Raw genomic sequence first — 25,122 nt, 5'->3', positions numbered from 1 at the left:
GTGGTGTTTTGATTAGGTGGGTGGAATTTGTATGGGAAAGAGGAAGAGTAAGCATTGCAAGACACTTATGTCCCCCTCAGCACTTGTTCTTTGAAAGAGCATTTTGGTTGGTAACAACAAATTTTATTTCCTTTTACAGATATTTTTTTTTCCTTAAAAAACCCAGGTCTTTTGCTACCACAATCTATCATAAGACAGCCTATTTGTTTTATTACATCCAAATATTTTTAGCATTTACTATGGAATGACATGATAACTGTGATAACAGCCTTTGAAAAGAAAAGGGAAAATCTGGGTTACGTGTGAGCACTGATGGACAGGAATCTCTGCCATGGAGGAAAAATAGTTTTGTCCTACTTTCTGAGCAGATGAGAATTAGAGAGAGAATGAGCAACTTCCAATTTTAGGTCAATATTTTCACCCAGGGAGAGCTCAGAAAAACATACCATGCTTTGGCACACGGGAGTTGTGTCCATGGAGGCAAAGACCATCCTGTGTAACCCTTGACACTTCACTAAAATAAAAACAGTTTTGTTTATATATTAATTAAAATATGACAAGAAGAAAAGTCTACAATGCAAGGTTATCTCTCATGGGCTCTGAAACTGCTACAGCTGCCCACTTACTCAGACTTTTGTGCACAGAGGTACATGAACCTCTAGCCATTCAATCATTCACTTCTCAGCCCATCTGTCTGTCTAGCTACCTACCACAGACACGCACATAGAGCAAATGTGCTTATAGTTTCTTTGTACATGAGAAATGAAGGGGGAAATGAAATACTGGAGCTAAGCTGGACATTTCTTTTTGCAAACATATATTATTCACCTAGAAAACATGGTCAGAGTAGATAAGGTCATAGCACATAATATAATTAATTCCCTAGCAACAGGGCAAGGAACCTCCGTGGGTTTACAGCCACACCGTGTCCACACACTTTAATAAAAATTCCTTGTGCTGTTTTTGTAAACTCAGCTGAGGACCGCAACTTACTTGTTGCTTAAGCAAAACTCCCTCATGCTTTCATGCAAGAATAAAAAAAAAAGAGGAAATTATGTTAGCTAAAGGCAAATGAAGGTGAAAACATTGCATATTTGGGAAATACCTCTACCTCCAAAGAGTGCATTCATGCACTAGTGATTTGAAAAGTCACTAGTTGTAATTTCCTTGGGAGGTCAGTAGGTTTTTCTGTTCCCTACTTTTCTGCACGCTGCTAACAACCCTGAATCAAAATGAGACAAACTACCTCGGAAATGTCAGGAAAAAAGTTCATTGCAAGTCTTTAAAATAACCTGTGGCTATTTAATGCTGATCATAATGACCGGGTGAACTTGGTGCACTAGGGGACTCGGATAAACAAAACTTCTATTTCCCCTTGTACTTAGGGAAATCATTGCAGTGTTTGGACTGTTGTAAGTCAGGCACTTATCCAAAATGACTGCCACCTTGGAAGTTACTGCCAGCCTCAGCTATGAATGTCATTGGTTTCTTGGGTCGCATCAAATCCTTCTCGTGTTGTTACAAACAGATCATGCCCTTTGTGAGGATGTGTAGAATGGGCAATATTGGATTTAAAAATCTGGATAAAGCTTGCAACAGATAGTTTGACTGTAACATAGGATACTGATTCAGGTTCTCTCTGACAAAATATATGGAGTTTGACCTCCCTTGGAGCAGCATCGTAGGAGGGAACAGAAACTGGATCGGCGATGGCATTGAGAAGGGGAGAGGGAAAAGTAGACAGTATTTGAAATCCAGTAGGTGCACAGGACAGAAGGCTTTTCCCCACCCCACGGCCGCCGGTGGTGCTGTGTAGGTAACAGATACGTGGTCAGAGGGGTTCATTTTATCTTTACACCAAACAGAGCGAAGGCAGCTGACCACGCTGCGCTCGTGGCAGCTGGCAGCGCCTGGCATTTCTGCGGGAGGCTTGGAGCTGATGCCAGGTGCCCTGAGCTAAAGCCACGGTAACCGGCTGGGGGCAGGTGAGCGGCTGCGGGACGTGCCCGGCGCCCCTCGCACCTGGAGCTCCAACTTTCTCCTGCTCGTCCGCAGAGTCCCGCCCGCTGCGCTCCCACCTGCGGAGGGACGGCCGCTGGCTGAGGGTGACGCTGCCCTTGGCTCCCAGCGGCTCCGTGCCCCTCGCTGACCACAGGTGGGCCGGGGCCGGGCCACCACGCGTGTCCCGGGGGGCAGCCGGCCGCGCCGCTCCCGTCGCGGGCAGGACCCGAGCGGGGCCAGGGCTGTCCCGGTGCCGGGGCCGGGGCTGTTCGGTGGCGGGGCCGGGCCGCCGCTGCCCCACCGGCGGGCCTTGGGAGAGCGGGCAGGGGGCTGCGAGCCCCCCAGCGCAGCCCCTGGCAGCGCCCCGGGGCCGCCCCGGGCACCCACCCGTGAGAAAAGGCGTGTGAAAGTGTGGGAGAGCCACCGGGTCCCGTAGCCGGTTTTCTACCGGTCTCGCCCAAAATGCGCGTTACCTGGCTGGAATTAGGGTTGCACAGCATCCCTGGCCCCGTCTGGCCACGTCTATAGGCTACCGCCCGGTCGCTATAGGTGCATACAGTCTATAGACACACACGCGTAGTGCTGCATCCTCTACATTTCCAGCTAGCCTTCATTCATATTTAAGCCGCGATTAAATATTTGATCAAAGGTTGAAGGCTAACGCAGGGCGGTGATATTTTTAATGTAGGACCCCTTAGACCAGACTGGTTTGTAAACCGCAGGTGCCCAAAGGTTCCCAGGGCAGCATCCCCCCGGGCGGGCAGCCTCCCCCCAAACAACAATAATGCTGCAGATTGTAGAAGGATTTGAGGCTGCAGCCAGAGAGAAAGGGATTAGGGCGAGAGCACTGGAAGTTAAATTGTGCTGCATATAAAAAATGGGCGGATTGGTCTCTAGATGAGAGCTTGGTACCACCTTCCTTTCTAAAATAAAATCTCTCTGGCATGAAGTCACAGCCTATTTCACATCCGGTTTACCCTGGGACGTATTACTACTGTCTTGGTAAAGAGCAAGCTTTTGTTGTATAGCGGCGGTCGGAATATTGGGAAGAGAAATCTGGGTGCCGAGCCCAGAGGAGCGAAGCAGCGGCGGCGCCGGCGATGGCCGAGGCGGAGTGAGCGGCGGAGCCGGAGCCGCGCAGCCTCCGCGCCGCGCGGGCGGGCGGGCAGAGCCGGGCAGCGGCGCCGCGGACCGTGCCCGAGGGGCTCCCGGTAAGGGCGGCCGCTCGCTCGCAAACCCGCACCCCGACACCGCACCCCGACACCCGCACCCCTGGGCGCTGCCGGCGGCGGCACCGCGTCCAGGCGCGCAGGCGGCTCCTCGCCCCTCTCCGCAGGTACCGCCGGGCGGTGTGATTTTTTCCCTATCCCTCCAGCTTGAAAATCCGCAGCGATCGATGGGCATCGCAATTTATCTTATTTATTTATTTTTTAGCCTGGACTGATTTTCACCGGTCGCTTGGAAAAGGTGGTTTTGGTGGTTTTTTTTCCAATTTATTATTTTATTTGGGGGGGTTTCTTTTTTTTTTTTATTGTTTTTTTCTTTTTTTTTTCTTTTTTTTTCTTTTTTTTTTTTCTTTATTCCGAGGGAGGCGGTGGGAGGGGTGGCTTTCCCAGGGTGAGGGGGAAATACAAAGTTGAAATGCCGGGAGGAAAACAAGTCGCGATTTGCGCCCCAGAGGTGGGTAAACCTCTCAGCGGGACTCAAAAATGCATCAAAATGCCCCTTTTTACCCCCGTGAATTTTTGGTGGTGGTTTTTTTTTGTTGCCTTTTTTTTTTTCCCTTTCCTTTCCAGTGGGCGCTGCTGAAATTCTCCCAGAAGCGTGGCTCGCTCTCCCATTTTGGATGGGAGAGCAGAGCTGGGTCCGGGGCGCTGCGGGCGGGGGGAGGCCGGGGGCTGGGGGCTGCTGCTCTTTAACGCGCCTTGAAAGTCTTGGCTAACATTTGCTTTTTCCAGCTGCAAGAAACTTTCCTTCTCCAGGATGTATAGCGCCTGTATGGGTTTATTGAAGCGGGGGGGTGGTGTTGGGAGGGGGGTGGGGGGGGTGGGCGAGCGTGGAGCTCAACAGATCAAGATAGTTCAGAATAATTCACTTTCCGCTCTTTCTCCCGAGGAGCCTTTTGCAAAGGCAGAAGTTGGCAGGACCGGGAGAAGGCGATTTTTGAAGCCACAGATGCTGCCTTTCCCTTTGGAAGGGGGCTGATCACAGGGCAAGTTCAGATGCAGTCTTGTCCCTGAAGATCTTTCTCCACGCTTGCCTGCCACATCCAGCTCCTTCCTCCCAGCCAGATTAGCTCAGCCCTGCTCAGTCCTTATCTGCCGATCATTTGGCTATAAACGCATTAATTATATCTCATTGCTTACATACCGCTTTGTAATGATATTGTATTGATTTAAATTGTCCCTGGGAGTGTGCAGTGAATGGGGCTAGCTTTATTTAAAGGTACAACAACATTTCCATGTACAGGGCTTCATTTTTTCAGGCATTTTTAAGAAACTTCCATTCACTATCGGGGGAAAACATGGGCTTCCTATTTTGTTGCCCTTATTTCATGTAATGACTACTAAAAATCGACTGGATTTCAGCACAGTATATAGATTCGTAAAGGGACCTGCAGCATCTCCTGGGCAATCAGTTATATCTGGAACACCGATTCCACAAATACCAGCTAACTTTGTATTTTATGGCTTATTGGAAAGCCAAAGAAACCTTCAGAGTTGTGTTACTTTTTACTCAAAGGTAAACTGAGAGTAACTCAGTGAAGTCTGGGCAGAGGACAGGAGTCATTTGGAGAGGAAGAGAAGGCTGCTAATGCAAAAACATTTCCTAGCAGCAATCAGAGACTGGTAGAGATTTAGGAGATGGTGTGTAGGTTGTCAGCACATGGTTTGATTATGAATCGTGCCCTTTAGCTCAACAAAAATACTAGTGTGCATGTGTAGCAGCAGATCACAGAGTCAGAATTGGATCATTTTGCTCCTCTGATGCTAATATTTCAGGGAAGAGGGGAATAGTAATATCTGTAGAAGATAAAAGTTGCTTCCATCACATCAAAGCAAAGCAGTGGCTGCGAGGGAAGCACCGCTCTCCTCAGTCGCACTACCACACACCGACACCTGCCAGGAGGTTTGGAAGGGCTCGGGCTGGTTCAAGTCAAGCAAAAAGCAATTACACTGGGTTACCTGGAAATGTTATGGAGGTGCTCTGTCACATTTTCAACACAGGAGGAAAGTGAGTAAGAATTGCCAAAGAGTTTGGGGACAGCAGCTTTAACTCTTAATTGCTTTTCTTAAAATTCAAGAATAATGTAAACAAGAATACACCCTTACTGCCAAAAAATTTCTGCCCTAAGCCTCTGTGTCTGAAAGCAGAAGGTAAATAGGAGAACAGCCAAGGCCGTGCTCCCTTATTCTGAATGACATGAGCTACAGTATTGTGAGGTCATTGCCTGACATCAAATTATTCTGCAAAAGTTTCCAAAATCAGATATGTTCTTCCACGGTACCTGTTTTAATGGAGGGGACGTTGATGATTATTTTCCTTCTAGTTTCAGAGCCCACCATGAAGAGACTCCTGGTGCTTTGTGACTGCCTCTGGGCCTGGAGCCTCCTTCTGAATGCTTTGACTGAAAGAAGGTGGGGAGTTATTTTTTAATGCACCGACGTATTTTAAGAACCTTTAATTTAATATAGCAGCATAAGACAAATACTGCATGGGCTGTACTAGTACTAAGTGTATTGGGGGAAGTTAATCCCAGTTCAAATCCCAGTTCAAATCCCAGCTAAATGTAACCAAGGCAAGTCTGAAAGAAATCTACAATTTGTTTGCATAACGTCTTTTTTTTTTTCAGTAGTGTGAAGAAAAAAAAGAAAGCAAAAGCTTTCTGAAACAAATTGAAACTAAACTACCTCTTAAACACCTGTGCAATCCTGTCTGCTCTTATATAATGACTACTCAGACACACAAGTTTCTTCAGAGGAAAAAAAAGTGTAATGAAGTGTTTTTTTAGTCTCATTTAAGTGCTGTTTAGTAACTTTATTATCCCTGCAAGCAGAAGCAAAACTTTCACTTCTTTTGGTCAGGAACGTGTCCTAACTTAGTAGCTGTTTTTGCAAATCCGAAGTAGATCTTCCTGGTGAAGGGAGACTGCTTGGATGAAGAAGGATTTGTAAGCTCAAACCCCATAACAGCTTGTGTTTGAAAGGCCATGCTGCGCTGCATTTTTATGGAACGCATGTTAAAATCAATCTAAAAATTGCATTAGTATTAAGAATAATTTCTGATCATACAACACTTCACTTAACAACGAGTAGGTTAACTAAAGACTCTAAAGCAGTTTGCAGTATACTGCAATTCAAAAATCAGTTAAGGTGTTTAAGAAGGTTCATAGATATATTTCTGCATTTTAAACATACTAATGTCCTGTCAATAATGTTACCTAATGACCAAAAAGCAGTAGGAATTTTGTATTGTCAATAGCGGGTCCTAAAAGATGTGTTTGTGCCTTAATCTCCACAGTGTCTCCTTATGCATTCGCAGCTCTAGATAAACTTATTTTCTGGCTACCCTGAAGAGTTTAAATAGAGTGGAGTGGACAAAGTGCAAAGGTTCAACTGCACAAGCATTTCCACAAAAAAAAAACAAACCAAAAAAGAATAAAAGTGGATGATTCATGTAACAATTGCTGTATTGAATAAACATGACATTTTAGAAGAAATACCTTTATTTTGATAATATATTAAGAAAAGTGAGATTTGAAGTATTCATGAAATACTTCATCTGGCCTAGCTAGAGAATTTTATGAAAATGTGTTTATTATAGAGATATATGTGTGTATATATATACACACATATATCTTCATTATATCTATAACGTATGCATGTGCATTCTTAAAGTGACAATTAAAATGCATTGGACTAGTGTTTAAAAATTATATGGTGTGTCACTATTATAATGACCTGTAGATGGAGTTAGTGCACAGTTTTTTATTATACTGTGGTTTAATATGAAAACACAATCGCATAGTCCCTTTTTCCTCAAAATGTACACACCTTACATGAAATAGATCTGTTTCTAAAGCCATTTTGTCATAGTAATTTCCCTTGCCTTTTCTTCTGGAGTGCTGTTAATCCTTTATAATGAAAAACAATTGATGAATTAGAGAAAATGTCTGTGGTACAGGAAGACATAGTCTTTCCATATCATTATTCTTGTCATAAAAAAACAGCTTTCGGACTATTTTAATAGGTGTGTTTTGAGTGAAAAATCACAATCCCTCTGGACTTACAGTATGCTTCATACATACACAAACATGCAGATTCTTCCTGTTGTGACCATGTCGGTTAAACCCAGCCCTAACGGTGCTTTTTACCTCCCATAAAATGGTGGGAAGAACAGGTAAGGGTGCTGACAAATGCGACACCCAGAATGGAAGCGGTGTGTTATATTGCATCCTTTCTGACTGCACTGCCACTAGTCCATCTTTCTGACGCCTCTTCTGCAAACATACTCGTTTATTGAGCACAAAAATTTCTGAAGTGTTTTTATATCCTTTTGCCACCTTAATCCTGATGACCTTCTGCTATCCTTGAGATATGTATGTACAGCAACTTGTTTACTGACAATGAGTGTTAACGTAACATTTAATCCAGTGAAAAGTCTTGTGTTGCAATTCCACGCAAAGCGTAAGTGGAATGATCCTTTGAAAGATAATGCTTGCTGGAGACAGCAGGAGAACTTGTTAGCTGGTAACATATAGGAAACATAAAAGAAAAAAAATACTAACGTCTGTGACTTAAAATTCAACATTAGGTATGAAAAATAAATATAAATCAACCTATTTTTTTTATTCAGTGAAGTTATATGATATGGCTACAGGAAATTCATAGTATTTTTTAAAACTGTTAGAGATTTTGTCTTCTTTATTAGAATCAGTGATCTATATGCCCTGAAACCCCTGAAAATCATTCTCTGCAAAGTCACATCCTATTGAAATAAAACAAAAGTGAGTAAAACTGTGCGCCTCAGTTCTGAAACTCACTGAAATTTGTAGTGTTCCGTATTCAAACCTGTACTGCAAATTCACCGGGCAGCATTTGCAGAGCACCTATATTCAGGGTACCTTTCCTCCTCCTCTCTGTGTTTGAGACAAGTGGGATGTATGTGTGGGATACACAAAGGATGTTTGACTGATGCAGCTTCCAGAAAATCATCTTGTAGGTATTTTAATAGAACCAGCTCATTTCATGTAACAGTATATTCCTCCCAAGACGCTCTTTGCTGGTTAGAGCAGGAGCAACTGGCGGAGCAGAGACCCACGTGTCGCTGGAGCAGCGTGGAGAACGAGCTGCCCAATGGAAGAATCACATTTGGGGCTAGACTTGATCCTAACAAAGGCTTTTGGCACTTCACTGTTTACCCAGTTCAGTAGCAATTTGGGTGACAAAATTATGTTTTGGAAAGCAGTGGTTTTGCTTTTAGTCATGATGACTACACATGTTTATAATGGAAGTCTTCCCAGCAAAGAGGGAAAAAGTGATACTGGGTTTGGCTTTAAGACAACTGTAATCTGTGATTAAGGGAATCATCTATGACAGCGTATTTGGTAAAGGTTTCAGATTTAAGAGAAAGATTGATTCTGATGTCATCTACAGCAGACGGAAAGCACAGCCTAAGGATTTCATTATGATTTGTGTTGATGGAAGTAAGATTTTGGTAGGTGAGTTCAAAGAGCTTAATTTTATCCTTGTTCAAGCAAAATTTCAGAACCTTTGGCTGAGTTAGAGATAAACATTAGGGATTTGTAAGTGAAGCTTTATAGACATGAGAGATTTCTACATCAACAGATGGTTTTGTTACACATTTGTAAGGAAAAGTTGGAGGTATTCCTCCAAATCTAATCGCTAAAGGAAAAGAGGAAATAAAACAAAATTCTCACTCACTTGATTTACTTCTATATTCATAAAGATGACAACTCTGCGTTTTTTGTTTTATCTTTATTTTAGCGTTTCTTTTCAGTACTTAAGTGTCAGTGTTCTAAATTGTTGTATCTTTCTTTGTATGCAACCCCTTTATAACTATTATGAATTAAAGACATTATCTTTTGCTGACAAATGAGCCTTTTCCTGAGGAACACATGTGTTAGAGCATTATAACCATTAATGAATAATGAGATAAACATTAAGGAACTGATTTTCTATTTGCTCACCATTTATAGAAAGGCACTGATTTTCTACAGTTTTACAAAAAAATATACAAATTAAGAAGAAAATATTTAAGTGAAAGAACTCTATAAAGCACTACAGTTTTGTTTTATGGAGGAAATTTTGTGACCATAAACCAGTATAAGCAAGATTAAACAGGCTTGGGAATTACTATTTTGTAAGGTTATTGGTGAATTACTGTTTTTTCAGTTTAACTGTTCTGTATTTCAGCTACGGACAAACCTCGTCACAAGATGAACTTAAAGACAACACCACAGTATTTACCAGAATATTGGATCGTCTGCTGGATGGTTATGATAACCGCTTGAGACCAGGACTGGGAGGTGTGTTGTATTATAATTTTCAAGGTTGCACGCAGTTAAAACAAAGTTATTTTTTTCATTATATACTTGTTTTAATTCTATTTATATATACACGTAAAATAATGCTGATATGTAATACCATTTTTTCAAAAAATGCCATGTGTTCTCTGTCATTCACATACTCAGTTTTCTCACGCTTATATCCAAAAGAAGAAGAAAATAGTTCACAATTCAAGAAGATATCTGGATAAATATTAAAACTTTGAATATATGAAGAACAAAAGACAATAAAATATGACCTGTGACCTGACAAATGACGAGTTTATGAATCAGGCCTAAGCAGTACATCTATCTATGACTTTCTTCGTAAGAGGATTTGGCTTTAAAAGTAAAAGCATCAATCAACCCTAGTCATAAAAGTCTTAGAGAAGTTTATAAGATATTTTTTTTCTGCTTATGTATGTCAGGATTTGTTTCTGTGACATTTTGTCTTCACAGCTTAGTAAAAATGTCTGTCATCTGTTTTTGGTGCTGAATCCATAGAAGGGTACAAAATCACACAGCAATTACAGCTTTCTGAAAACATTGTTACAGAACCTAGACTTTAGTAGCATCTCTGTGTCCATGCATTGATTTGTTCTACGGTGACATGATCCCAAATCTGGGTCTTAAAAGCTCGTTGTTCCCAAACATGAAAGTTCTAAACTTACAAGCAAAATTTGTTCTTTCCAGTGCATGGGAAGGTTGGGTTTACTTCTTTCAGATGACTTTTTGTTTGTTTGGGTTTTACTTTTGGACAGTTCAGGTAAAATGAAACAAAGGAACCCATCCCACAAAGTATAGTTCAACCTGTTTTCATATAATAGCTCTCAGAGGAGCTGCATTATAGGAAGAACAGGGTACTGCATTAAGAATTCTGACGCCATCTCCTGTGGATGAAATGGAAGGTAATTAAAAGTAAGCTTATTCTGCGGTTTGAGGCTACCATCTTACAACAGTTCTTGAATTTTGAGCCAGCTTCTTCAATGGTTTGACTTCACTAACTTCAAGGACCGGTTAAAGATAAAATTCTGTTTATAAAGTATTAACACATTTAAAAATGGGTTGGTCTGTAAATTTTTGTGTGCAATTTCAGATAATACAGAACAAAATAAGAATCACTTTTTACTTTTATCTACCCGTACTTTTGCCTGCTTACTTGTAAACCCTTGGACTAGTGTAGAAATAAATGCTCCTTATTCTTTGATTAATGCAACTGTACAGTTCAGTCAGCTACTATATCACAGTAAATAAACATAGCAGAGAGGGAAATAAATAAATGAAACTCTGTAAACTGTGTAGAGTCTGGTACATGTCTACAAGAAAAATCTGAGCATATTATGATTTCTTATATGAGTTTTGTAGCTATTATTATTTGTTTAACAGCTACTAGAAGAGCAAACAGAGATGCAAAAGGACTTTCTCTCATTCTCCAGATTGCAATTTAGAGAACTAAGCACATCAATGTAGAGTCTTACGTATGTGTATATATATATATGTTCTGAAGCCAGACTGCAAGGGTGTGCTGGGAAACCGGGTCTGTGTACCTCGTGAAAGGAGCATCCAGTCCAGTTAAAATTTATTTCTGACAGAAAGACTGTTTAATGGAACTGCCTCTAGAGGAGGAAAGGAGTCTCTTCACAAACCTTAATAGCCATTTACATCACTATCAGTTAAAAGCAAGGATGAATGGAGGGTAGGAAACATGGGGTGGAGGGAAAGCACTGTTGGAGTATTTTCTCTAACCAATGGTTAGAGAGAAATTTAAATAATCTTTACATCCCTCCTTTTTTTGAACTGTGTTGCGTGTTTCTGCCTGTAGCCGAGAACCTTGAATATCACAATTTCCCTGCTGCTTAGTACATTACAGTTTCACAGTGTCAATTCAGCAGAGTAAATATAATTTATCTATTTGTCAGCTTTGAATACTAGAATGAAGAGTACCAGGACTTTTTAAAAAAATCCTCCATTTGATAAAATTGTGGTCAGTAAACTAATGTTTAAAATCAAATCTAGTAAGAACTAGCTTTAATCCTTTGACTGTTGAATAATGCTTTATTCAGAAGACATAAATTATAGATTTCAAAAACTAGGGACAAACATCTAGGCCAATGTTTTCAATTCTGATACCAATATATAATAAAGGGTTTGCTCAGGAATTTTGATATTCACCTTACAAAATCTTCTTGCTGAGGTATCTAAATATGAGCTGAGAAACTCAGGGTGACTCAGTTCTGACACATTTGGTTTAGACACTTGGTATAATGGAGAAATGTATTCTGAAATGTTCCACATGTAAACAGATACAGTGAGAAATCTAAACCAATATATCAAATATAGCATGGGTTTTGGAGTTGGAACGTCAATAGCCTTCAATTATAGCACAATCTTTTGCTGGAAATTTAAAAATGTATATGGTTTCATTTTTCTTCCCAATATCAGTGATGACTTCTTATTAAATATTTCAATCAGAACATCATTTTCATCTACTGTAAAGAGAAAGTTGAGAAAGCTACTAATGTAACAGCATTTTTAGAAATAAAGAATTAGGTCTAAAACTGATTCATTCCATATTAGCAGTTATGTAGCTATCACAGAATTTAAGAGACCAGACCCTCATACATATATATGTTGAAAAATTTTATGATGTTAGGCACAATAGAAATCTGTGTACCACCAAGTATGTTATAGCACTCTTCCAATTATCCACAATTTTCTATCCTGTTCTTTCTACGCCTTCTGAGAAACTGCAGATGAAGTAAAACATTGCATGTACAGTTACTTTCCTCTACATAAAGGGGCATGTTGTGGAAAAGTCTCGGCTTATCCCTGTACGACCTCTCCTTCTGTAATGCAGTTTTTCAAATATATACACCTACAGAAAACAGAATTCTATGCTTGAACAGAAATAGAAAAGAGAACTAGTTTCTCTCTTTCTCACCTATGGAAGAAAAGGTAGATGGTAGATTTTCTTCAGTCAGTTTATTTGTTTCTCCTCCCTCATGTTTGTTTGTATGCGTGAAGAATTCAGTGACAAAGTGGTATGTTTAGTGAAAATTTGTAATCAATTTTGAAAGGGGTTTGATCTTGATCTTGCTCTACTCACAGGAGTATTCTCCTCCTTTGCGAAGTAGAAGTGATGATATTTCTCTATCCCAAATTTGCAAACTTCCTATTAGTGTGGTGAACAGTTTCACTGTTTGGTGTAGAAATACCCTCGTGAGGCAGACAAGGCACCATGAAGCCAGGAACTAGCTCCTGGCGAGATCTCATTACAAAGAAACACTGTTGGTCCTATACTATAAATTTATTGGAAAGCCAGGTTAAAAGGTGGAGCATTAAGATAATGAAAAATTTCAAGGTGCTGAATTTTGAATTACTCTTTCAGCATGCATGCAATCAGTGCTAGATTAATACTAAGTGTTCCCTTTCCTTTTTTCAGATGTTCTTTTGAGGTATCACTTCAAAAGGAAAACTAAAAAACACACATGCTCCATAAAAGAGTATGGGAATGAAAACCATTATTTGTCAGATAACCCAGTAAGGCCATATCTGAAATTAACTGAGCAGCTCCAAGCATTTTGCCGTTAAACAAAGAAGGAATTATTTCTCATTAACAGGAATATAAAAAACGAGAGAAGGTGACCCACAGGGAAAAATTATAGTGATTGAATATGTTCATTATTTTTAAAATGGCATTGTGGCTAAAATGAATCTGATTTTTCTTTGAAAGAAACACGCAGCGCTATGTTATGCATTGGCACATTTACACCTCTTATCAATAATTGTTGATATAAATTATGTTATTTGGATGTTTGCCTCCTTCATATGGGGGCATAGTGACTTAGTCAGACATTGCTAGGAAAGAGCATCTGTTGTACCCATCCATAAAGATGGACAAATAACTACATTTACATTACATTATTTATGCCTGGAAAACAGAACTTTCAAAATGAATGTAAAAACATTCTGAATCACACTAGAGGACACCTATTAACTGTATAAGAGGATAATAATTTACAAAAAGCAGGGAGGAGGAATTGCAGAGAGTAACATATTGAAGCTGAAAAAAGAGGAAATCATGTTAGACATTAAGGGAAAAAATAAACAGTGAAGTTATTTAGGACATAGCATGATTTTCTATGGGAACTATCTGGATCCTAAAACCTGAGGTGATCAAAACCAGGCTAAATAATAAAGATGCTCTTCCCTTTTTAAACATACAATCCCAAACAAAATAAAGACTCGGACAGAGCTAGGAAGGAGTCAAATAAGGAGGAAAATTCACCTCAGTGTTTGGTGACCTCTCCTCATAAGCAACTATATATAGAGCGGGAGTTTAAAAGAATTGAAAAACAACAAAAAATGATGAAATGATGGAAAAAATAAGTTCCTCAGATAAATGGATATGCCATTGCCTTTTGTTCTGGGTTGGCTTCATGGAGGGAATAGAGATGAACCCTGGGATGCCAGCAATGCAGATGTGGAATACCACAGTGGAGGGAGGGTGGGTGTGCACAGGGCAGGTTGGTTGTACTTGATGCTGAGATTCATTAACATGAAATCAGGTACAGCTACCAATTTTTTAAGACTGTCACCTTTGCAGTGCACACATCCCCTCTTTATAACTAAATGATACCATGTGGTCTGTGGCTTTTTAACTCAGAATAATTGTACATGTGGTTTATCCCTTTAAAAGTGATTTTGTAGTAGAAAGGTTGTTTATACAGAACTAAGAAGAATAAGAGTAGGTTAGATTATTGATTATCTTCCTAAATGACATTTGCTTTTATAGTTGGGTTGAATGCCCATTAGATCATCCCAAGCAGATTATCAACATTTTCAGTATTGAACAGAATTATACTTGTTTTATGCTATCAGTAAAAGCTATTTGTTGATCTCCTCTGTGTGATGTTTATGAAAATTGAGTATGACTGTCCTTAAGTGGAATGTCGGTCCATCTCAGGCGATTCATTACTTCCACAGAGTGCTTATCTTAAAAGTGACGGAAAATAAACCTGACAGTATTATGTTAATTAGCTTTTAAAATTCAGGTTTATGAGAACATTATCTATAAATATATGATAAACTAACCTCTTGGTGATTGACGTCCCAATGGAAATTGTTGGATGTGAACTCATATCTGAGCTAACAAAGTTTAGGGAAAACATGGGCTTGGTCTGTATGTATAATAAAGAATTAGTTAAGTGTTTCTACTATAAATGAAGAGAGTCCTACACATAATTCTGTAAATAAAGCATATATACTATTTTTAACTTATATACTTATTCTTAACTATACACTATACTATACTTTATAAAAACTGAAAGGGCTGATTTTGGTCTTTTTTCCACTCTGTAGGCACCACACTGATGTAAAGACAACTGTAAAAAGCCATAGCAGACCCTAGGAAATTTGATTTCATAGAACAGTAGGGAGGTAGGGAGGATATGAGCAGCTTTGAGCTGTTAATTGGCGGGTGGAGCACCGCCGTGACACTGCACAGCTCTCGGTAAACCCTTCATAGCAGCACAGCCCACAGCTGGGTAATCACAGGACAGCTCGCTGTTCTCCCTTTTGGTTAGCACTTCTACAAAAGCAGCAGTGCAAAGTTCTTCTGAGTGTTATTTGTTGTGGTTATTCAATCAAAATACTTCATAGGATGCAACCAGGGTGATTAGTCTACATTACTTTTTTCAGTAATAATAGTGTACCTTATACATGCATCTAAATTCCTTTCATTCATAACCATAGGAAAAGTCTTCTCCACTTTAATAATTACAGCACACACGAGAGATGGAGGAGGAACAAGTGCATTACTAACAAAAAAAAAAAAAAAAAAAAAAAAAAAAGAGAGAGAACTTGAACTACCAAAATATGCAATTCAAATAAGCCTTGTGCTCAAATACCAGCAGGTCAGAAAGGGAAATAGTTAATGTGTAGTTCCCTATGATAAATAGGCTTATTTCCTGCTGTTTAAATAAATCTGTATTTCTTATTTTGTTCTCAATTTGTAATCCAATCACAATTCTAGCAATAATGAGCTCCCTGGGAGTTTAAATCAAAATATTTATTGTTATTAATTTTGAGAGTTTATGTTAGTCTAGCATCATTAGCAAAACGCAGTGGTTGTAAACAGTAAAATTACAGTAGTTGACGTTGACTGGTGCTTTCATAGCTGTATGTGGAGCAGCTGCCTGAGGCTGTTTCAGAGCACCTAGGTGTGTTACTCAGTTGCTATTTAGCTGATCAGTAACTACTCAAACCCTGTGGTTGCCTTATAGTGAAACTAGTAAATCATTAATAATTTCCTTGGGTAACTGGAATTGTTACACGTTCTACAGGTATCCCTATATTCTTTAGTCCTGGTTCATGAGATAGATGTTGTAGTCAAGAGACATGGTCAACATCTCTACAACTGCTGAATTTATCCTCAGCAGGCCAGTCAGCTCCAGACCTGAGCTTGTTTTGTTCGACGACTTAGAATTTTCTCTAGTTCTTAAGGATATTGTGAAGGTTTTGAATATAGCCTAGGATCTGAGGTTACTGGAAAATGCATTCTGAGCGTTTGAAGCACAGTTTAAGCCTTCCCATGGTAATCAAGCTGCAGACTGAACGTGGTTAACCTTGATTCTAAATATATATCCCAACTGTATGAGTAAACACATGTCCTGTGCAGGAGTGACTCACAACTTCTGAAGCTCTTAACAAAGCACAGCTGAATCATCTAATTAGTAAAACAGTAAATAAAAATTTCAAAACTTCCATATGGCTTTGGAGGGGCTAATCTTTTTCTGTGTTCATGCACACTTTTTCATTGCTCTTGAAAATTCAGTACATATCAAAGAAAAAAGAAATCATTTGAAGGTGTACACGGTGGGTTTATGTGGATTTGAAGAAACCTGGGATTAGATGCTCTGCAAAAGTGTAATCAGTATAAAGATAACACAATCTTTTGTGAGTGCACAATCTGAATTTTCTATTGTTACTTACGATTTACATGCCACTTAAATTATGTTCAATGTTATATAGAAATGAAAGGCATCACTCATTTTTCCACTCCCTTGGAAATCTTCCATCTTACTGCCAAAGCCTTTAGTTTCCATTTTATGTCCTCAAAGAGATTTCCTTAAGCCTCAAACCTCTCTACTATGACCCTGTCTCCCAAAACTAGAATTCAGGATACCACCACGTGATGCGCTGCTGCTTCAAAGAGCATATTCTGTGCCTGTGCAAGGTAAATCAGCTGTATTTTACGAAAGACAGGCTCACTCAGAGCTGGGGCTCTGAGTTGATACCATTAAGGTATGAACACCTTGTGCCTGAAGAGCTTCTAGCATCTTCTATCTCCTAACCACACCAGTGGAATTGCCTCAGTTGAAAGGAGATGGAGAGATGGGAAGTCAGGATGAAAGATCTTTAAGAGTCATTTAAGTTTCACTTTTCAATATGTAAAAGGCTAATAGGTTTCATGATGATATTAGTTTCTCAGACTTGAGAAAAGGTGATTCAGCAGCTGGGACTTAAAGAATCTATTCAGCAAAGTTTTACCAGACCTTGTGAAATCTCCATCTGCTTTTTCTGCCAGCTGTTTCATACAAGACCACAGCCTCCTGGACTTTTGTGAAAGTGACGGGCAGAAGGAGAGAATACTTCCAAGCCAAGTAATTTCTGGACAACCATATGCTTCTTCCAGTAATAGAAGATAAAATTTTCACTCTGAACATTTTTAAGTCCAGAGCCAATTAGATGTCAAGAGAATATTACATTTCTTTAAGTCAGTTGAAAAGCTTGTAAACTATGATAAGGTCAAACATTAATTTCACTGGACAGCCAAGGAGGAAATTTCACCTATCCAGTGCTTTTGTCAATAGTCACTGCAGTTCCCACACGTCTCAGTTGCAGATACAAAGAATGAAAAGAATATTATTAGACAATTCAGCCATAGCACAGTATTTTACTTCCTGTGATTATGAATAATACATTGGAAATTTCATCCTTCAACTTTCTTAATGAGTCCTGGAGATTACTTTTTCTACCACCTAATTTTTGCATTAACTTGCTGACAGAGTACGTGTCATTCAGTGCATTACTAGAATGACAGTAGAGGCAGATCTAATATTACATCCTGATTATTGCTGTCTCACAAAAGGAGACATTTTATTGTATATCTATTAAACATTTATATATATTTAGAAGTTGTAGACTTTTTTGAGTGAAAGTGAAAAACCTGTATGTGTGTTGTAGAGCACTGATTCTTATTAGAAGTTTTGCATCAGATACAGAAATGTATGTTACTTAAGATTGATTCCTTATTTCACTTCTGTCAGAATTCGCTTGTCAGATAGAGCAAATCATATTTAAACAGCCCAAAGTCTTTTGAAATCAGAGGGTTGTATTCAATTAGTCTTTTAATTTCAGTATTTTATGATATTTAAATAACATTATATAGATAGCTACATGTATGTTTCTTAGTCTAATGAAAATTTTTGCCTACTGCATGACTTTTGCTTACTAAACATGTGCTTATATTTTAGCCGCTTTTCTTTAGGACTACGTTCAATATTTCAAATTTATCAATTTATTTCTTTTTTGAAAGTTATTTAAGAAACTTATCACTCCTTCCACATTTGAAATTTCTACTAAAACCCCCATGCTGGCTCGTATAGCACTATACTAAATGTATTCACTTACATCACTGTAAATTCTGAAAGCTGATGGGGTTAGCTCCACTCAGCACTGTTTGGATTTATGCCTCCAGGTGGTGTTACTCCCTGCAGCTATATTTAAATCAACAGAGTAGTTTTGCTATATGCCATCTTGGGTGAATATTTTGTGATGTGTGGCCCAGAAAATACTGATATGTTCAGAAGTGACTGGTACCGTGTGCGTGTGTGTAGGGGGGAAGGAGAGGAAGTGGGAGGTTAAGTTTACATGTTTCTCAAAATGACTTTTAACAGTGGATCCGCAGAAGCCAGATGTCTGGCTCTTTCTGGAGATCAGCACCATTTTAGGTGTCTCAGGCTCAGCATTTCTGACCACTAAAATCATTACATTCTTCTGAAGTGTCCAAGGACATTGTGCCATGGAGCAAATTTATGTCTTTGAAATCACAAAGATGTATAGCTTTACGGTATAGCATATAGATATAATCTGGGTTATGTACATGTTATAGATTTCTGGATTATTATTTATACTAATCTATCATTGAGGCCTATAAAACAGATACGGTAGTTTAAGGGAAATCTAATGTTAGTGGCCATATCAATTTAAAAAGAAACCTACATCATTTGCAAACTATAGCTTTTACGCAAAATTCAAAAATTTTAGGAGGCAAAGTTCAGCTGATGCTTATTTGGAAAAGTTTGAAGTCCTTTTTGTTTATTGCAGTTAAGGGTAACACAGCCATTTCTAACTCACACCAATAAAATCTCTTGATGCTTTTATACACCATAATGTACTCTCTCTCTCCGTCTCTTTTTCTTCTATGTTCCCATGTCTCAATGCAAAATACATAATTCATAAGCCCAGGGTTAATTATTAGAGACCTTCATTCAGCTTGCCCAGAAACATTGAGTACTCAATGAGACCTGAGTACGGTGGAAAACTTTCAGCACTGTTTATATTGTCAAACAAGAAGATTTATTAGTCACAGAGTGAAAAGCTGTACACAACAGTGGAACTATGGCTGCTGTACTGGGGCGTCACAAGCCACGTCTCAAAAAGCTCTTTGGAAACACTGTAATAAAAAGACTCTTGCTGACAATATTGACTGTGAAATTATGTCTAGAAGCAGTAAATTATCAGGACCGTATTGTAGACCAATTTTAGAATGGCTAATCAAAGCCAATAATTTTTCTATTTATTGTGAGAATTGGTAGCAGTTAGATCTAATGAAGGCTGTTGATAGACACTCACTGTCCTAATTTCCTGCTTCATCAGAGCGTGTAACTGAAGTGAAGACTGACATCTTCGTCACCAGTTTTGGGCCTGTTTCAGACCATGATATGGTAAGTGATGGCCTATATTTCTACAACATTTATTTTCTCTTGTCTTTTTAATTTAGAGGATGAAAGATCGATGCAGTGACTTATTTACTCCTTTTAAGGCAAGGGTTTTTTTTAAACGTTGATTCCAAAACACTGTCGGCTTTGATGTGCTACCATTCCTGCTAGCTGTGACTCCATTTAAATGCCCTGAAATTAGCAGCCTCAGTGACTTTAATAATGTGTTTTAACAGACCTTATATTTGCTACATAATATATTATGAAATGCATTAGGGTTTGGATCCATATGCTTCTGAGAGTGGTCGCTCAGGTCCTTGCTGGCACATCACTGATCCAATTTGCCAAGAAAGGTCATCATCTTAAAATGCAATTAACACTTATGCCTACAGTGTGACATCCATACAGTCTAACCTGTATTTTTACACTAAAAGCTACTGATCAATGGGAAGTGACTTTCCTATATCTTGACTGCTGAAAGAGAAGAGAAGCTTAATGACTGAATTAGTGTCACTTCTTTATGGAATGAATATTGAAATCAAATTTCTAGATAGCAGCAGGGGGTGGAGAAGTTCAAAAAACTGAATGAAGATGTTGTGAGCTGTGGTCTTAAGAGATATTAAAAATTGTGTAAAAAATACAGATAAGGTACTTTAGATTCTGCATATAAATGGGGTTTTAACAAGTAGGTTGGTATTGACAGGGAAAGCTTGGTCTGCAGCTACTACTGTCTGCTGGGTCCTATTTTAGGATGAATGCTGGAAACATCCTCATTGATTTACACAAAAAAAAAGAAAACAGTTCAACCTTGTAGCTGGCTACATTTAGCTAAATACACTCACCAAAAGAAAGATGAAAAAATTATCACAGGAAAGAAATTAAGTTCCATTTCTTACCACAAAATTAGCAGTTTAATTTGAACTGAAACTGTAGACAGGACTTAAACAACAGGTTATTACAAATTCCTGACTAGTCAAAACAATGTCAAGGGATGGAATAACAGAGAAAGTAACTTTTAGGAGATAGCTTATTTTCCCAAATTAACTTTATAAAAGACATGGTTTTCCTGATTGCTTGGAAAATAGCATTTATAAAACTACAGTCAGATTTATCAACTGATGCCATGGTATTTAAATAAGAATGATCTGGGCAGCACAGACTTTGTGATCAGTCGTGCTGCTGAGAAGACCTGCAATGGAAAGGTAATCTAGGGAAACAGCTAGACTGGGGACTTGCCTCCTCAGCACGTGCATACAGTACTGTCTAAGTGCTATATATACCATGAAGAAGAATTAAAAACCAAAGTCATTCAATGACTTCTGCTCTTTTATTCTGTGATAATTTTGTGGAATTATGATGCCTACTTATTACCCTCAATTACACACTGAACGAGGAGAAATTCCTTAGATTAAAGATTGGTAGAAACCACTGACAGCCACGATTTGTATTCTGGTAATCGATTCAGTAAAACACTTCATCTTGCTTTCCCGTTTCTGTCTCAAATCAGGTAAAACCAATCACGTCACCACTGGACAAACTGAAAATTTTGAACACAGTCATGTGACTGAAATATGTATTTTTTTAATTTAATAGTCTTTGAATTAAAACTGTAGAACTGCAGCTTGTAAGTGATCTGAGATTGCTCCCTTTCCTAAGAGACCTGACTTCCTGGGACAGATCTCTTGTTAATTTCCTGAAAATTAACATAAATTATGTATTGAGCTGGACGTAGGTGCTTGTGGGAGATGAACAAAAAAGAGTGACAGATATATGCAGGTGAATGTATGCTTTGTATTAATATTTATTAGAATTGTTTTCTATAAGTCAGCTAGCTAAGCTACTGTTTGCGCTGTTGAATCAGATCTACTAGAAAATTCCAATAATGAATGGCAATCTAATAAACTAATGGACATGGATGCTTTCCTACATGTAGACATAAATTTAGAGTAACTGGTAGGCCTGCTGAATTACTTGAGACTATGTAATGTCTGGACTTTAGCATCTACTTATGCCTTGTGGTTTCAGGTGATTTAATTATTAAGTAAAAGGTAAAGCTAATTTGGCTTTCCTAGGACAAAGTGATGTTTGTATGGGGTTTGGGTTTTAAGGAGGAATAATATAGCGAAGCCAAAAATAATCTCCTTTCAGAATTAAGTATATTTGGAAGAAAAATACTGATTTCAGCAACAATTCAGTACAGCTGAATTACTATAGCATAAGCAATCACTACATTAAAAAAAATAATCTCAAAACCAGTTAAAAAAACATACCATATTCATTGGCTGCTGATTTTTACTTAGTTGAACAGGAGAGAGAATTAATCAGTCTCTTAATGAAGTGTGTGACCAAGAAACACACAGGCAGGTGTGTTTTGAAAACTAAAGAACCACAGAAAAGCAGAGACTGTAAACCTCCTACTTGCCTCCCCTAAAAAGTAATGTGTGTGCAGCCTACTCATGCTAAATCTTTTGCTGAAGGAAATAAGTGTGAAATCAGAGACAGAAAGATAAAATGAAGAGCTTACCAGAAAACAAATTTTATGGTAATTTCAATGTATGTCTAGTGCAAAGTCCTCTGTGCATACCACAGGTTGGTTCCATCGTTTGAGGGCTACCCCACATTTGCTCTGGTGAGCAGATTTACAGTAAGTGTCAAGCGAATTGTGGGATTTCGTCACAGGGAGGCCTCCCGAGCAGCTGTATTGGGAAGGATGCGCTGCTGTCTGCACCCGCGCCTGATGGCCGGGAACTGGCAATGAGCTGTTCCAGCTGATGCCATATGTTATGAAACTACAGCCACAGTGAGGCATCAGCATACCTAGACCATCTGTTTGCAGAAATCCAATGAGGCAGTTATATAGATAGTAGGCTGATATATCAGGGAGTACATGGTGTTCCTACCCACTCTCAATACACTCTTTTAAGAGCAGCATATACATAACCTGTTATTCTATAAAGAGAATGTCTTGGCTTGTTCTAAAACTTAATAAAGTTAAATAGGAGAAAACCACTTCTTAAAAGAAAACCATCTCTTTTTGGAAGAACTTTGCAGGTTTTCAGGCATGCTTTCTCAGATGGTGGATTGAACTAATCAACAGATAACTGGCTGTTCTCATGTGACTGTCATTTTTGTGAAATTTCTGATGTATACTATCCCGAATAAGAAACGTTTTAAAATTCACTTTTTTCATAAAGACAGAACGTTGTTTTTCTAGTAGACCTTCGTTCCCACTCCTTCTGTATTTGAAGTTCTTGAGGAATGAATGTCTTATCTTGCTACCTGGACAGCACCTTGTCTGATGCAGACCACAGGGTGGTCTATCCTATGAATAAACAGTCTCCATGAAGAGCTATTAGATGAGTAAATCAGAGAATGTTTAAGTCAAAGTGTTATAAATATTCAATACCATACAACTTATTGCCAAAATGCAGATAGGAATCTTCTTTCTTTACTTGCACACTAAGGAATGAAGAGTCTCTGCTGCAGAGAATTTATTCCAAATGTCATCTCAGTCATGTGTTTGCACATAGACCACTGCTATAGTACATGGTTTGGAGAAAATCCTTTCATTCCCTTGTTCTGTATGGCACCCTCCTGTAGAAGAAAGCCCTAATCAGAATATATGATGACTTGACCTTAAAGATCAGCTGTCTGTCAGGATTCATTTGAGGAGACTTACTGTACTTATTACACTGGGCAGTGAAAGCTAAAGAGTTGAGAATCTCAGCCAAAATGAATTCATCCTATATGGTGCAATGGACTGGGATAGAGAAGGGTTCAGTCTGTGCCAGGTATGACCTGTCAGCTACTTTTTAATTGGGTTTTATCTTATGCTGTCAGGTCCCTTATCAAATCTCTCAGACTCCTTGTTCTTTTCCAGCATAAGAACCTTATGTTCATATAAAGTGAAGAACCAGACTCCCTTCTCTCAACCTGTACCACCTCCCACTCACCTCCTCCTTCGCAGTTGAAAGAGATAAAAAGGGAATGGCTTACAGGCACGCTGAAATGATGTCACCTTCTGGGCATGTCTTTTGCCTTTCCCATGTATGTAGTAGGAAATTTTCTTTGGTGCTAGTAAAACATGGAGGAAATCCAATATTTTAATGCCATCTATTGCCTTTTAAATCGCCTTCTCTCCTACCCTGCTGCACACCTGGGGCAAGATTTTGCACACAGGTCGACCTAAGGCCCCAACTCAGCAAAATTCTGAAGCAAGTAGTTGGCTATAAGTACACAACTGCTGTCACTGGAGCTGAACAAATCCAGGCTTCAGCAGCTGCTGAAGATTGTAGTCAACCTGCATTATTGTACATTCAGAACATACAATTTAAAAAAATGGAAATACAATTAAGTGTGCACCAAAATGATTCCCAGGTCTGGGATGTAAACAAAACAAAATAAAATCCAAACAAACCCAAAGTAAGAACACTCCACAGAACTACAACATTTCCATGTCCACAAGAAAATTCTTTAGGCATTTCATGCCCTAAACCCAGGAAAAATACACCACCTGTAAGAATCACCATTCCTAATTACTGCTAGTTGCAACAAGGAACCAACAACTCACAATTGCTTACATTGTATGGAGCGTTGCTGTTTGTTAAAAGAAAAATCACGAGTCTAAGGGAGTCTGCCACAGAGAGGTTTTGCATACCCATTCCAGAATGTTTGTCTTTACTAACATATTCCTTGGAGCAGCTAATTTCCCTATACCTACGTGTGCCTTCCCACATAGCAATTTCCTTTATTTCAGGATTTGCCATCTCCATTAGCAGGAGGTCTCAGCAAAGGCTCAGTTTCTCAGCCAAAATATTATTATTCATGGTGACTTTGTAGAGTGTTTCAATAGCTGCTTTTGACATTTATCACAATATCATAGCCATGAATGACGGAAGGGGCAGGATAATGCCATACTGAACTTTCATTCCGGAGTGGAATTTTTCCCTGGGAAAATATTGTACTCTACAGCATTCACAGAAGTGTTTCACATTTTCACCCCACATACATCTATATTTTATATTTAATACTCCAACATATTTTTCCTAATTTCGCCCTCTCCCTCTTAACCTTGTTCCTGTTACTTTGTAATAAATAATTTATTCATTTCATATGGAGCGTTGGGTATTTTGATTCTTCTTGTGTACACCAAGTCAGCCACTGCATCTCTTCTCCATTGGCCCAGTCCTTGCATAACCGACCTACGTTTCTTCATCCCAAGCTGTCCTCAGCTTGTGCTCTCTGTAGTCCAATGATTTGGCCCAATGAGCCATTCCCCATCTCATAAATTAGACCACATAATTTTAGTGAATTGTGAACTTTTTGCAGGTTGACTACATGCTTATGCTAATGAGACACTGGGAACAAAAGGCTCTAGCAAGACCCTGTCTCACCAGGCTTATTTCATTTTAAGAGATATATCCTCCTGTGCTATGCATACTGGCTACAGATCCACAGCTTCAAATTATAGTTTTATGGAAGGTGAAGAAAACTAAGAAGAGGGTGAATTATTTTGTTTCCACTACATTATATCTCAAATTCTTATCTAAC

At 39.0% G+C, this 25,122-nt stretch overlaps 1 protein-coding gene across 4 annotated transcripts in view; it reads left to right on the top strand.

Annotated features, from left to right (window-relative positions):
- The first annotated feature begins 2,840 nt into the window (after positions 1-2,840).
- The window catches only part of GABRA1 (gamma-aminobutyric acid type A receptor subunit alpha1), a 44,013-nt gene continuing 21,731 nt past the window's right edge, over positions 2,841-25,122 (top strand). The window contains exons 1-4 of one of the 4 annotated variants that reach the window (XM_056349865.1): positions 2,841-3,003; positions 5,552-5,639; positions 9,438-9,550; positions 19,511-19,578. In XM_056349865.1, coding sequence (XP_056205840.1) covers positions 2,946-3,003; positions 5,552-5,639; positions 9,438-9,550; positions 19,511-19,578 — 327 coding nt within the window. In that variant the 5' untranslated portion in view covers positions 2,841-2,945. The other 3 variants (XM_056349866.1, XM_056349867.1, XM_056349868.1) reach the window with 3 other exon arrangements.

The sequence above is a fragment of the Falco biarmicus genome, chromosome 8 (genome assembly GCF_023638135.1).
Source record: "Falco biarmicus isolate bFalBia1 chromosome 8, bFalBia1.pri, whole genome shotgun sequence".
NCBI lineage: Eukaryota > Metazoa > Chordata > Aves > Falconiformes > Falconidae > Falco > Falco biarmicus.
Note: the sequence above shows the minus strand (reverse complement) of the source record. Positions and strands in the feature narration are given on the sequence as shown.